The sequence below is a fragment of the Lontra canadensis genome, unplaced genomic scaffold (assembly GCF_010015895.1).
Source record: "Lontra canadensis isolate GAN:19392208 unplaced genomic scaffold, GSC_riverotter_1.0 scaffold3, whole genome shotgun sequence".
In the NCBI taxonomy this organism is placed as follows: Eukaryota; Metazoa; Chordata; class Mammalia; order Carnivora; family Mustelidae; genus Lontra; species Lontra canadensis.
This window is the reverse complement of record NW_022630997.1, coordinates 21184954-21198431: the sequence shown is the minus strand read 5'-3', so window position 1 is coordinate 21198431 and position 13478 is coordinate 21184954. Positions and strand designations below refer to the sequence as shown.

The following is a 13478-nucleotide window of genomic DNA, read 5'->3' as shown; positions in this document are numbered from 1 at the left end:
TATCTTAAAGAAAGGTAGTTAGAAGACAATCAAAATAGGTTAAGTGTCAAATGCGTGTTCTTAGGACAAGTTTGTAAGATCCTGAAATGAGGGTTTGTGTACCGGAAGCCTGTCAGGGATGCCGGTGGGATCAACAGCTGCTGGGGGTGAAGGAAGTGACCCAAGTAGAGGGGACAGTTGTTCCACAGTGTAGACAGAACCCAGGCCTCAGCTGATCCCATAGTATGCTCTGGAGCTGGGGGCATTGGGGATGACTTCAGAGTTGTCATCCCTTGAAACAAGATGGTCTGGCCTTCATAACTGGCCCTGCACCCCACCACCAGTAACGATGTGGCTGTCCCCCAGGGAGGGTTCTGCCCTTAGGCCAGGTGGCTCCCTTTGGCAGGGAGCCACCAGCTCGAAGCACTCCCTGCAGGGGAGGAAACATGTGCCTCAGACCTGAAAGGGAGCTGTAGGCAGCATAGCAAGCAGCCATGGCAGGGACATCTGTGACCGTAGTAATGTTTACAGCAGGAGGGAGGAACAGTCCATTCCTAAGGGATGAGGAGCAACCGGGAATTTGGAGCATTCTGCTAACATCAGCCTCTGCTTCTCCACTCCTCTGACCTGAGACCACCTCAAATCCCTAGATTTATAAATACTGTTAAAGCATAGAATTGGCCCCGTAAAATCTGATAAAGAATTACTGAACTCTTCAACTGATTCTTTTCAAACCATAAACGCCAAACACACTTCAAATTTGGTTTAATTCTACCCATTTACAGTTTTGGCTGTGATCCTATTGTCCTCCAGTTCTCTGTCTAAATGATTCCAGATTCTTTCTTTTCAAAGTTGTTCCTTCCTGATTTGCCTCCTTCTGTCCCATTTGCCCACAGTCCCCAGCCCCACTGCCATTAGCTTCTTTCAAGTCTTTGCCCAAATGTCACCTCCTCAGTGAGGCCTTCTGATAGTCCTAGATAAAACTGCCACCCCTACTGCCCCCTCTACCCACTCGAGTCTTTCCATAGCACTTAGCACCATCTGGCCTACTCTAGTTCATTATTAATTGTATGTATTGTCTGTTTCTCTTTAATAGGATGTAAATCCCATGAGATCAGGATACTCTGACTTATTGACTCTGTTCTTTTATTGAGTAGAAGAGTTCCTAGAACAGAGTAGCCAAGCAATAAATATTGGTGAATGAATGAATGAATGAATGGCCCCAGTTTCGGCTTTCATCAGCTCTCTACTGACTGACTGCGGTGGTCTCACAGCTGGAGTCGGAGCTCTGGATCTCCACATGTCTGAGGAGTCCCCTCTGATGCTCTACACCTCACTGCTGGGCTCACTTGCTCCTGCCACTGTCCTGCTCAGAAGCTCTCCCAGCTTCCTGGTTCCAACTTCAGCGTCAGCGTTCAGCGCTCTCAGCGATCTGGCACCTCCCTCCTCAACTGGAATGGCAGGCTCCATCCTCTGTGAGCATCATTCTGGCCTCTCCCCTCCCTTCCTTGAATTCTGCCAGCAGGAGACTGGAAGAGGGGCAGCTTCAATGTCCTCCAGGTTCTCTGAAGAATGAATGTGAGGATGGCCATTGAAGGCCTTCATAAAGCCTGACACCTTTCCAGAGGACCATGATGGCTACTCCATCATCATAATGTGATGATATTGTAAAAGTTCTCAATGACCTTTTAAGTGTCCCAAAGGTAGGAGCTAAAGAACCAAGCTCCACTCTCCTGTTTACAGAAATGAAGCTCATCTAGTGATTCAGATGGTGTCATGGTGGCATGGTGGAGCCAGCCAGTGCCTGCTGATGAAAGCCAAAGGCTAAATGTTCTGGAACTTTGCCAGTCAGCTGTCTAACATTCATCCTGGGTGACTATCTACCCCCTGTCCTTAATGCTGGTGTGTCATGCAGAGGGGACAGAGATGTTACTGGTTATCTCAGAAATACCATCAAGTGACAAGGAGATGATGGGAAGGATCTGGGGAAGAAATGAAGGAGAAGTTTGGGGAGTGTGGGCTCGTAGTTTTGTTTTAGACACTTTGAGTAAGACCTGTAAGAGGAACCTAAATGGGCCTGGCACTCAAGAGAGAGGAATGGGCTGGAGATAAAGACTTGGAAATCATCTGGGGACTGGCGGTACCAGAGGACTTCTCACCAGGTGTCCAGGGGCCATTAGTGACCCCGGTCACCCCATCCAGTGGCCAAAGTTGCAGTCATCAGCTCCTGTTGCTCTCCCTTCAGACTCTGTACAGACTTCCTTAGGCTTCCCCAGTTCAGTCTTTGATTACCTCATGCCTAGATTATCATGATGTCTCCTAATTTCTTCCCTTCCATCCATCCACTCATTATTGCCTGACTAATTTTCCTAAGGCACCATTTTGTTGCATTTTCCCTTTGCTCAAATGGCTCCCAATTCTTTGCAAATAAAATTCCAACTCTCTTTTAAACTCTCCATTGAGGCAAGCACCTGTGCTTTCTCTCTCCATGCTGGTTACTCATGCTTTCACCCACCATCTTGTGCACAGCTGGAGTTTAATAAACATTTCTGAATAAATATTAGCACAAATAAGCTGTTTTTTCCACCAATTTCCTTGTTCTTTCCATCCTTTCTCACCTTGTAGACAAAGGTGAAATCCCAAATCATAACTGAAATATGGAGTTTCCTTGTACTACCTAAGCTACAGATTGCTTCTCAGGGGCAAGAAGCACATTTTCTAAGACTTTTGTCATTCAGGGAGCGCTACAGATTTTTCCAAGGAGGCTCTCTGAAGCTCCAGAAGACATCTGCTGCCAAGAACCGACACAGCTGTTGAGGTGGCAGAGGAAACTGGTGCTCGGTAAAAAACCAAACCAAAACAAAACCCTGCCGCACATTTGGGGATGGCAGAGTTCCCAGTCCTACAGCTGAAATGAGTAGGTGATACAAGGTATCTGATATATAAAAGAAAATAAAACTACCGGAAGCAGAAGTTTTCTCTCACAAACTGACTTCTTCTAAATTACAAAAACAGAGCAACGGGACCGCTAGGGATAAAAATAATGTTGAGGAGAAGAGGCCCACTTTCCCACCAAACCACCTTCTCCCTTCTTTCCCGCCCCATACGCTCACACTCATAAAGGTCTCTAAGAAGGATCATAAGGAGACCAAGTATTATCCAAAATGGAGGAACAAGTCAACATTAAGCTAAGAAGGGCAGCATTGCCTAGGAGTGTGACAACGGCAGTCAATGACCAGGTGTATTCCTTCCGGCAGTCTGGCCCTGCCTACCCAAGCCGAGCAACAGCCATGTCCACCAGTCCCTGGGAGAGGCAGGGTGAAACCAAGAGTAGAATAGGGACTAGCCCCAGTAGGCCAGGCGAGCATGTTTATGTTCCCTTATTCCTCACTTACAGTGCAATAAAGTTGGTATCATAATTGTCATTTTACAAATCGGAGGCTGAGAATCCCATGGGTTAAGCGACTAGCACAAGATCACATACCTGGTGAGTGGCAGGCGGTTACCAGGCCTAACTCCAGGCCCCCAGGCTTAGTGCATATGTAGTCATCAACGCTTGTTGTGTTCAACAAGATGCTGCAAGTGTTCTAGAGAACAAACAAACAAAAACACAAGTGAGTTGGGAATACATGGGGCTAAACAAAATTTAAAAGGTTTCTTGATCGCAAGGTTTTCTCAAAAACGTTCGCATTCTAACACAAATTGTATAAAGTTTGTCTGGCTTTCTTAAACTTAATTCACTACAGAACTTTTTGTTTGGCCTAGAACACTTCATGAGACTAGTGTTCCTCGGAACCCATGTTGGGAATTATGGCAGGCACTCCTTTAGTCTCTTTGAGATCTGATACCACTTTTGGTAGAGTCTAGGGACATCAAAAGGCCAGTGGGAAGTACTCTGAGAAAATACCTCTCAAGTATAGAGGGATTCAGGGGAAGGACAGCAAGGGACAGAGGAGGGAAGGGGAACAAGAAGGGTGGGCTGTTACAGGAACAGTGAATACTTCTGAAAACTTCTTGCATGCCAATACTCTTTGAAGTGGTTATCTAGTCCTCCTGACCACTTATATGATAGAAATCATTATAATCCCCATTGCACAGATGAGGGAATTGAGCCATAGAGAGGCTTAGTAACTTGCCCAAGGTCACACAGTTCATAAATCTCTGCGTGTTGAATTCAGGTAGTCTGGCTCCTTAAAAATTGTATTATACTTGCTCATACTGAAGAGACATTTAATTAGGAATGGGTAGGGTGGAAAAGGGTGGTCATGGCAGAAGATTCACATAGCAGTTACCCAAACAGCATAGAAGCTTAATAATAGTAATAATAATATCAACTTACATTTGGTCTCTAGCTTCTTCTCCTTTAATTGGTGTCTACTATACAAGGTGTTGTGTTAGGAGCTGGGAATTCTGATGTGAATACAACATACATGAGTCCTGCCCCAACAGGAGGTACACACAGGGGATTAGAGCACTGCAATACAGAGTGACCCATGCTCTCATGGGAAGAGGCACAGAAGATTTCGAGCAGGGAGGGCACCTGACCCAAATTTAGGATAGACTTTGACATGTGATAAAGGACTTTCTCCTCTAATATACTGCTTGAAAGGTGGAACAGTTAGTATGGAGGTAATTTCAGAGAGATCAAATCTTCTTGTCCCCAGGACCACACCAATAGGTTAGAATTCTTAGGAGGTCCAAGAACGGTCTGACTACTGGACAGTGTGGTCCTTCTCTTGAGCTTCTCCTCTAGGAAGTGCAAGGCTCTGGTCCTCCTTAATCTCTGCCATGGCTTTAGTGTAGATGCAGTAACATCCATTGACTGGGCATCTCCAGAACCATCAATGAGCACTTAGCTTCTTAGCTTGATCCTGGGCATAGCAGGAACAGGAATGCTCCCCCCAAATCCAAATTCCCAGGGTTCCCCTGCATTTCCAAGCCCTTATGCATTGAGGTAGGACATTAGTTCTGACCAATGGGCTATGACCAGCAGTCATATGTACCATTTTTGAGACAAAGAACTTATTTGCTGATGCAACACCCCCCAACGCCCTCTTCTCTGCCATGGTGACTAAGAAAATTTCATCCTGTCCAGACAGTACAGGCACAAAACGATGAAAAGCTTCCATCAGCCTGAGTCTTGAGTGAAGAAAAACCCTCTACCAAAAAGTAGCAAGAGAGAAAATAAACTTTTGTTGTGCTAAGCCACAGAGATTTGGGGCTGATTGACCCATATACCGGACCAAGGGTGTGCTCAACATCTGGTGCAAACAGCTCCAGAAAATGATGGCTCAGTAAGAGGAAATTAATCAATTCCTGCCATTAGCTGCAGTGCCAATGAGAATAACAAGAACAACTGACCTTTGTACAATGGTTCATGATTTTCCAGGCACTTTTACTACGAGCACAATTCAGTTTAATTCCTGAAATAACAATGAGACGTCAGTATACTCAGACCCGTTTCAAGGTGAGGCTAAGGAGTCTCACACCTCCCTTCCCCAAGCCACGATAATGGCTTCAGCTCTCATAGCTGTCATCCTAGCACAGGTCACGTGATACCACTGAAAAGGACCCCCAGAGGCAGGAAAAAGGACCTAGAAGCCACAGATTTCCTCCCCAGAGTCAGCTCCGGTAAGTTACATAAACCAGGCAGAATTACACAGTCCCTCCCATTCCTCAGTGGAGTCTTGCCTGGGAGTGAGACAGGACTTTCATGTAAAATATAAAGGGGTTTGTCACTCAGCCCTGTGCTGTAATTATGAGAAAACATGTTTACCTGTGATTTACCTTACTCAGAGCCACCTCACTACCTTTGAATCACAGCTTCCACTAAAGCCACATGGTGTTAATGCAAGGTAATTTTTTTAAGTCCTTTGTTTTTGTGGTGGAAAATATGATTTATGTTTATTACAGAAAATTTGTAAAATACAGAAAAGCACAAAGACGAAAACAGAAATCGTACAAACTGACAAGCAGCGAGATCTACCATTATATCAGGCTGACCATATATTTTCCTAGTCTTCTTTGTCAAAACTGATGCCACATAGTAACTCCAATTTTGTACGCTGATTTTACAATTATCAGATTGCAAACATTTACCTATGTTTTATTTTCTTTTTAAGATTTTATTTATTTAGTTGACAGAGAGAGCCACAGCGAGAGAGGGAACACAAGCAAGGGAAGTGGGAGAGGGAAAAGCATGCTTTCTGCTGAGCAGGGAGCCCGATGTGGGGCTCCATTCCAGGGCCCTGGGATCATGACCTGAGCTGAAGAAAGATGCTTAATGGCTGAGCCATCCAGGCCCCCCCATTTACCCTTTTTTTTTTTAGGTTGTGGTTGGAGAGTCTCCATATCTTTTTTTAAGATTTTATTTATTTATTTGACAGAGAGAGATCACAAGTAGGCAGAGAGGCAGGCAGAGAAAGAGTGAAGGAAGCAGGCTCCCTGCTGAGCAGAGAGCCCAGATGCGGGACTGGATGCCAGGACCCTGAGATCATGACCTGAGCCAAAGGCAGAGGCGGTAACCCACTGAGCCACCTACGCACCCTACCCATGTTTTAAAGTATTTTCTCATAACGTGATTTTAGTGGCTACACAATATCCTCTTATACTTTATCACCCTCGCCCCCGCTGTGATTGGACATTTATGTTGTTTTAAGTTTTCTCTGCAAAAGGTTGCAATAAACATCTTAGTGCGTTCATATTTATTTGTCTTTCCTAACAAAATGAAAATGCTGGTTCAGGGGATTTGGATATCTTAAAGATTTTTTTTGTCAGAGTTCCTTCTAGAAAGAGTATGCTCCAGAAGTGTAGTGGGTCCTCATCTCCTATGCCTCACTTTAATTGAACAGTGTATCAGTCGGGGTCCAGTTATGAAAACGGAAAACACACTAGGTATTTCAACAAAAAGAATTTAATATAAGGGACTGGTTTGACAGGCAGGTTTGAAGATTGAAAAGCAAAAGGACATTGAGATAAATCAGAGAGTGACTGCAGGGAGCAAGGCCTGCCTCTAGGAATGTGGGGACAAAGAGGTTGAGTTGAGATTACTGGAATCTTACACATGGAGCAGGGAGTCTCCGTGGAGATGTGACAACAGATCTCTGAGGAGGGGATGCTGCCCTGTATGTCACAGGAAGACTCAGACCCCTGAAAAGGACACGTGTCTGGCTGGTGTTGGTATCTCTGAAGGACATGATGAAGATATGCCTGGTTGTACCAAAAAAAGGAGGAGGAGGAGGAGGAGGAGGAGGAGGAGGAGGAGGAGGAGGAGGAGGAAGAGGAGGAGGAGGAGGAAGAGGAGGAGGAGGAGGAAGAAGAAGAAGAAGAAGAAGAAGAAGAAGAGGAGGAGGAAGAGGAGGAAGAAGGGGGGTCTGAGTGGCTTAGTTATGCAATGCACTCGATTTTGGCTCAGGTAATGATCTCATGGGTCCTAGGATCAAGCCCCATGTCAGGCTTCCTGTTCAGCAGGGAGTCTGTTTCTCCCTCTGCCCCTCCCCCTGCTCATGCTCTCATTCTCTCTTTCTCTCTCTCTCAAAATAAATAACTTAAATCGTTTTTTAAAAATGTTGCAGAGTGGAACCAGCAGCTGTGGCCAGAGTGAAAAACCATTACTGAGAAGATGAGGAGTTATCAGCAAGCCATCCAAAAGGATCAAAACCTGCCCCTTTGTCAAGCCTTGCAGTGTCCCTCTAGTGCCCCCTACTGGTAGAGCCTAGCACAGAGCGACCTGACCAGGAGAAATGGCATTGGTGCTGTCCCAGCCCCAACCTCATAGACCCCATCATAAAAAGAGTAGATTCAGGGCTGAGAGACAATAGTCTGATAACCAGACAGCCATCATCACATTTTAAATTTTAAATCAAATTTTAAATCAATACCAATGATTCAAAGCAGACTAAGTAAAATATTGGTTAATATCATCTTTTGATGATTTTGTAGTTTTACAAAACAAAGATCTGATTGGCTCTCTGCTCCATGGGGAGCCTGCTTCCTCTTCTCTCTCTGCCTGCCTCTCTGCCTACTTGTGAGCTCTGTCTGTCAAATAAATAAATAAAATCTTAAAAAAAAAAACAAAAACAAAACAAAGATCTGATTTCAGATCCAACTGGCTCTTCTCTAAAAACAAAACACCAAATTACTACCAACTGACAGTTATTTGAAGTGCTTCCTCTGTGCCAAGCACTCTGCTCAGCAGGCTGTGTGGGTTATCTCAGTTAGCCCTTGTGTTACAAGGGGGAAACCTGAGGCTTGGGGAAGGAAGCAAGGTGGTCACGGTCACAGCTCAAAAAAATGGACACGGGATTTGGGCCAGCAACCTGCCATCAGAACTTGAGCTCTCAGCCATGTCTCTGTGCCTGTTTCCCATCTCCTCTGCCATTTAGGTGACACCCATTCTTTCTCTGGCCATGCTATGGGGATGAACATAAAAACTCCAGGCTCTTACAAGAGTCTTGCTTCTCCATGCTGTGGGGCCGCTTGGTGGTTAAGACCGTGTTCCCACACGGAGTGCTCAGCACATCAGTAACCAGACACCTAATGGTGAGGTCCAAAGTGGGCTCCAGGGTCCAGATTTTTGTCTTTAGTAAACAATCACAGAATACTAGAATGGTGTTAAAAGTCTTTACCAGATGTCTAAGTTCCTCTGTAACATATCAAAGCACAACCGTTTGGATCCCATTTGAACGTTTCTCACAACCTGTAATATCCCACTGGATAATGCAATCTCCCTATATTTTTAGACAGCTCTAGTTAATAAAAAGTTCATGTTTTCAGAGATTTAAAATCTACTACTCTGTAAGTTCCACCCGAGATTTTTGATCTGGCTCTCTTGGACAACACAATTTTGCAAATGCTTGAAGGCAATCGTCACATCACTCTTCCCTAGTGTTGTGGTGAGGAGCTTATACACTTTGGGAGGTAGCAAAAGTCTCAAATAAAATAGCAAATGGGTAACCGGAACTTTGGTTTTTATTGGAGAAGACATGCACAGAGAAATGTTTCTTCATAGTTAAGAGCACAGGCTTTAAAAGCAGACAAATCTGAGTTTAAGTTCTAGCTTGATCATTCCCTACCCATAACCATATACTCGCTCTGCAACCTTGACAAAGGTGTTTACCTCAGTGGGGATGCTAGTACCTACCAGACGGTGGTATTATGAGGATTCAATCAGCTAAGGCTTGTAGGTGCTTGCCTTGACCACATAGTAGATGTGAGAAATGAGATCTATAAAGTATATCGATGAGAAACACTAGTTTTACTTTGCATATAAGTTATGAAAATGTCTTTTTATGGCAGTAATTCTTATCTGAAGATCATCCCATTCCATCCCAAAAGATCAATATTAGAGTTACATAATAGACTATTCTCCAAGCAACCTTAGTTCACTGACAAAACTGAAATGTGTAACATTTGGAGTCTGAAGACCTGAGTTTAAGACCTGGTTCTGCCTCTTACTCTGTGATCTTGAGTAAGTTGACTGAGCCTTGGTTTCCTCACCTACAAAATGCACCAACATAGCTAAAATGTCCATAATGAACTACTGTGGAGCAATTAGAGGTAACAGATTAGAACACAGAATAATGTGGAGGGATCTGATCCACTTTTTTGAGTGAAAAAGTGATCAGCAGAATGAGAAATTTAACAGTGCCACTTACGTAAAACCAAAACAACTATACAAACTATATAACACCCATGGAAACTATAGAAATCCAATGTATTATAATGACTGCCTAAGAGAATGCAAGCAAGTTGGAAGAGAATATAAGCAAGAATGCAAAAAGGAATAAAAAATAAAGACAAGAGGGGCCTAAATGAATGACTGGATGAATGAATGACTAATAAATGGATAGATAGATGCTAACATGGGAGTAAAGATGCTTCCCTACCATCCTCATGAGGTTATTCTGAGGATCTGGTAAGATAATGCACAGGAAAGCAAAGTTAATTTACTGTTTCCATTATGATTTCCACATTGAACAAATGAGCTAGACAGAGATAAACATTCTTCATTGCTCTTCAGCAGGAAACTGTCAGCAGGGCAGAGCCCAGGAAACCTTGCCCTGAATGAGAATCTTCTAGTACAATGACATCAGAACTCTTCATGAAGGAGGGCAGGCTCTCCCTCACTTCTGGAGACACTGCTTGATGGCACAGACAGAAGCCTCAGATGCCTCTTCCCACGAATCCTTTGCAAATGGTCCACTTGGGCCCTCGGAAGAAGAGGTCCAGGCAAATGGGTGCCTCGATGGTCTGTCCTTCTCATGACGTCAAATTTCAGGATTTGGTCCTCTATATTTTGGAGAAGAAAATGGGAACCACCCGTAGAGCCTTCCTCATGGAGCTGGCACGAAGGAAAGGATTCAGGGTTGAAAATGAGCTCAGGTAGGACATCACTGATTTTACTTTGTGAATAAGCAGGGCTTTTGTGAACAGCTTCTTTGGAACCCAAGGAAATTAAGTTTTCTTCCACATACAGAAAAGGTGATACTCCCACTGGGAAAATGGGTTTGAAGTCAAAGAACACATTTGAGCCAACTAATTAAGGGCAATAAGATGAGTGGGGACTGATACAATTATACTAAAACTAGTTGGCACCAAATATAGGGCTTGGGGGGTTGTTTGGTTGGTTGTTTTGTTTTGCCTTTCACCATTATGAGATGAGTTTTCCAGGGATGATGACAGAAACTTAATTGGAAAATTTAACGCTGAAACCACTCAATTTTGTTCCTGACTAAACTGGACAAAATCCCACTGAGTTCAATAAAAAAATTTCAGCTACTCTGAGGCAGAAAGAATGGTTTGGGCTCTTGGCAATTAAACTAAATCCCTGGCTGTGCTGAAGTGACCAGTGTCTGTGATGGGCTAGGATGAGAGACTGTTGCTGGCTCTCCACAGGCACCCAAATGTGGCCTTGATCATGCTTTTCCAATGAGCTGTCCCGGTGGGGTTCGCAGAGTGAGGAGTGCTGGTTAAAGATTCAAGGACAGCTCTGTCCAGGACTGGTAGTCATGGTGCCGAGAGTGACGAGGTCAGAGCACAGACAAAAGGGCAACTGAAGCCACCTCTTGGCCCCCCTAGACTCATTCACGCACAACCGCACTCATCCCAGCAATTAGTCTTGTTGTTTTTCTAACTGTTAAATTAGCTCTTCACAGAACAGCCAGGGACTTGCAATGGATAAAGGATAATCAAAGCAACTGGCTGGCTTTGATTGTCCAAGGAATAGACTGACCACAACTTTCTCAGGAAAAACTATGAGAATTCTATGTGAAAATAATTTTTTTAATTTTAAAAATAGTCTTTGATATTCAAAAATAAAATTGACAAGCATTTCCTGCTGAAGAAATGCCAACTTCAAATTGCTAGAGAAACGTGTCAAAAGTCAATAATAAGATATGAATGATTTGCAAAATATTCATAATTCATATGAAGATTCAAGATCACAGTAACATTTTATTTATTTATTTTTTCTAAAATGCCCTAATCAGAAATTCCAGGGTCTCTCCCTCCATCTGAACTTTCTTGGTGTGTTCTCCTTTCCCCACCTCTGCCTCTTGTTTTTGTTTTAACCCCTATCTCATTTGGGATGTTAAGCCCCAAATCATAACATCCCTCCCGTGGAATTGTAGATTTCACCTAACTGCTAAGTCTACCTAATCTTACAGACTTACATAAAATGTTGGAATTAGGGGAAGAAAAGATGATGTAGGTAAAGAGGCTCAAACCCAGAATTTTAAAAAAGGAAATTTAAAAAGAAGAAATGAAAAGCCTCAGCAAATATGGAACTGTTTTTTGTGGTAAAGAAATCTGACAAGGGCCAGACAGGAAAGCGACAGCCAGATGGTCAAGGTACCACTTACATAGAAAGCTCTTGGTTGAAAAGCTCTCGTCCACACCTCCAGCAAGGGCTGACTAGTTACAGGCGCAGTTACGAGTATAGACACGGTGGCTGAGGCAGGTACTTGGAGAGACACAGGATGCAAGTTTCTTCTTTTGGCCACAGAGCCAGAGAGGCAGCTCTGTGCATCCACTGCCCGCTGCCAAGGACCAAGCCCAGGGCTCAGGCAACAAAGGAAAGTGGTGCATGGTGAGCAAACGGCTCCCATATGTATGATGGTGGCAAAGCTCCCAGGCTGACAGCCCAGAAGACACATTAAATGAAAATGTGTGTGATGGCTCAAAAAGAAACCACAGGAAGTAGAAGTCCCAGCTCTCAAACGGAATTTCTGTGCACAAATACATAGTCCTTCATTGGAAAGGGCAATAGAAATTGTGGTAGGGAAAAGTCTTGAGATAAGAAGTCTAGAGATCTCCAATTCTGGCTCTGACCCTTCCCGGCCATGAAGTGTGGAGCCAGACCCTCTCCCCACTCTATGAACTTAGCTTCTTGAAAAATAGTTTGTTCTATCTGAGATAATCACCAAATGTGATGATGGACATCAGTGTGCTCTGGTAAGTTAAAAAACAGTTACATAGATATAAAGTGTGATTGTCCTATTGTTAATAAGCTGGATCCACTGACCCTTACAGCAAAACCCTAATGAGAGGATTCTGTCTCCACAATATGGACTGGGTCAAATGATAAAAACAAACATAACAAAGACAGGAAGGAAACCTATCAAAACAATTTAAGTGGTTATTTTTGTAAGGAAGGGGTTATTAGGATAATGGTTGCTTTTATTCTCTGTGTTTTCCAATTTTTTTACAGTAAGTATATATTTTAGATAAAAATGAAGAAAGTTGATATCTAAAAGAAAGGATACTTCTCAATAACAAAGACTATCCCTTCCTTTTCTAGTATATAAGATTCAAAAAAAGAGGAGCTAAAAACATATATATGCTCTGAAAAGAGGTAGCAATCTCCATAATTTCTAGTACATTCTTGGCTGCCAGGAGGATTACATATGAGGAAAAATCTGACGCCTACTTTAGCTGGATCTGAACCCATAACTTAGAAATGGCATATCTGAACCCACTGACCTATCTGGAGCTATTTCATTCTCCAGCATATGTGCCCTGTATCCTTATATTTGGAATTGGTTTCACTTATATTATATGTTATATTAATGTTATATTTCAGAAGACATGCTGGTCAATGGCCCACAGGAAGTTGGGTCTTAAAATAGAAATCAGGAGAGATGTCAAGTGATTTGGGGCATTTTGCACATTCATGAAAATGGTAATGAATTTTATTCCATGACTAACATTCTAAATTTTAGAGCAACTTCATAATCCTCAAATTATCTAGGTCAAGCCAGAGGAGGATGAGAATCTAGTGCCTGTCATGTTCTTATTTCATTCCTGGTTTCAGTACTTTGAGCTATTTTAAAACTCTGTCACCAACCCTCCTCTATGAACACAATAGTGAAATCCACTATGTCTTGACCTAAACCGCTGATGTCAAAGAAGAAAGAGCTGTGGCTAGAAAGGGTCGCACCCAGGGTGTCTCCCCTCAGCAGCCTAACACTCGCTCGGTTCCACTGCTGGAGCAGTAGAAA

At 43.3% G+C, this 13478-nt stretch overlaps 1 protein-coding gene and 1 long non-coding RNA gene across 3 annotated transcripts in view; one reads left to right on the top strand and one right to left on the bottom strand.

Moving 5' to 3' along the window:
• Positions 1 to 3481: 3481 nt before the first annotated feature.
• The window catches only part of LOC116882802, a 28070-nt gene continuing 18073 nt past the window's right edge, over positions 3482 to 13478 (bottom strand). Inside the window, exon 3 of the long non-coding RNA XR_004385699.1 lies at positions 3482 to 3566. This is a non-coding gene — a long non-coding RNA (uncharacterized LOC116882802). The remainder of the gene's footprint in view (positions 3567 to 13478) is intronic.
• The window catches only part of DNTT (DNA nucleotidylexotransferase), a 30403-nt gene continuing 27021 nt past the window's right edge, over positions 10097 to 13478 (top strand). For both annotated transcript variants that reach the window (XM_032883388.1, XM_032883381.1), the window contains exon 1: positions 10097 to 10362. In XM_032883388.1, the coding sequence (XP_032739279.1) occupies positions 10148 to 10362 (215 nt within the window). In that variant the 5' untranslated portion in view covers positions 10097 to 10147. The remainder of the gene's footprint in view (positions 10363 to 13478) is intronic.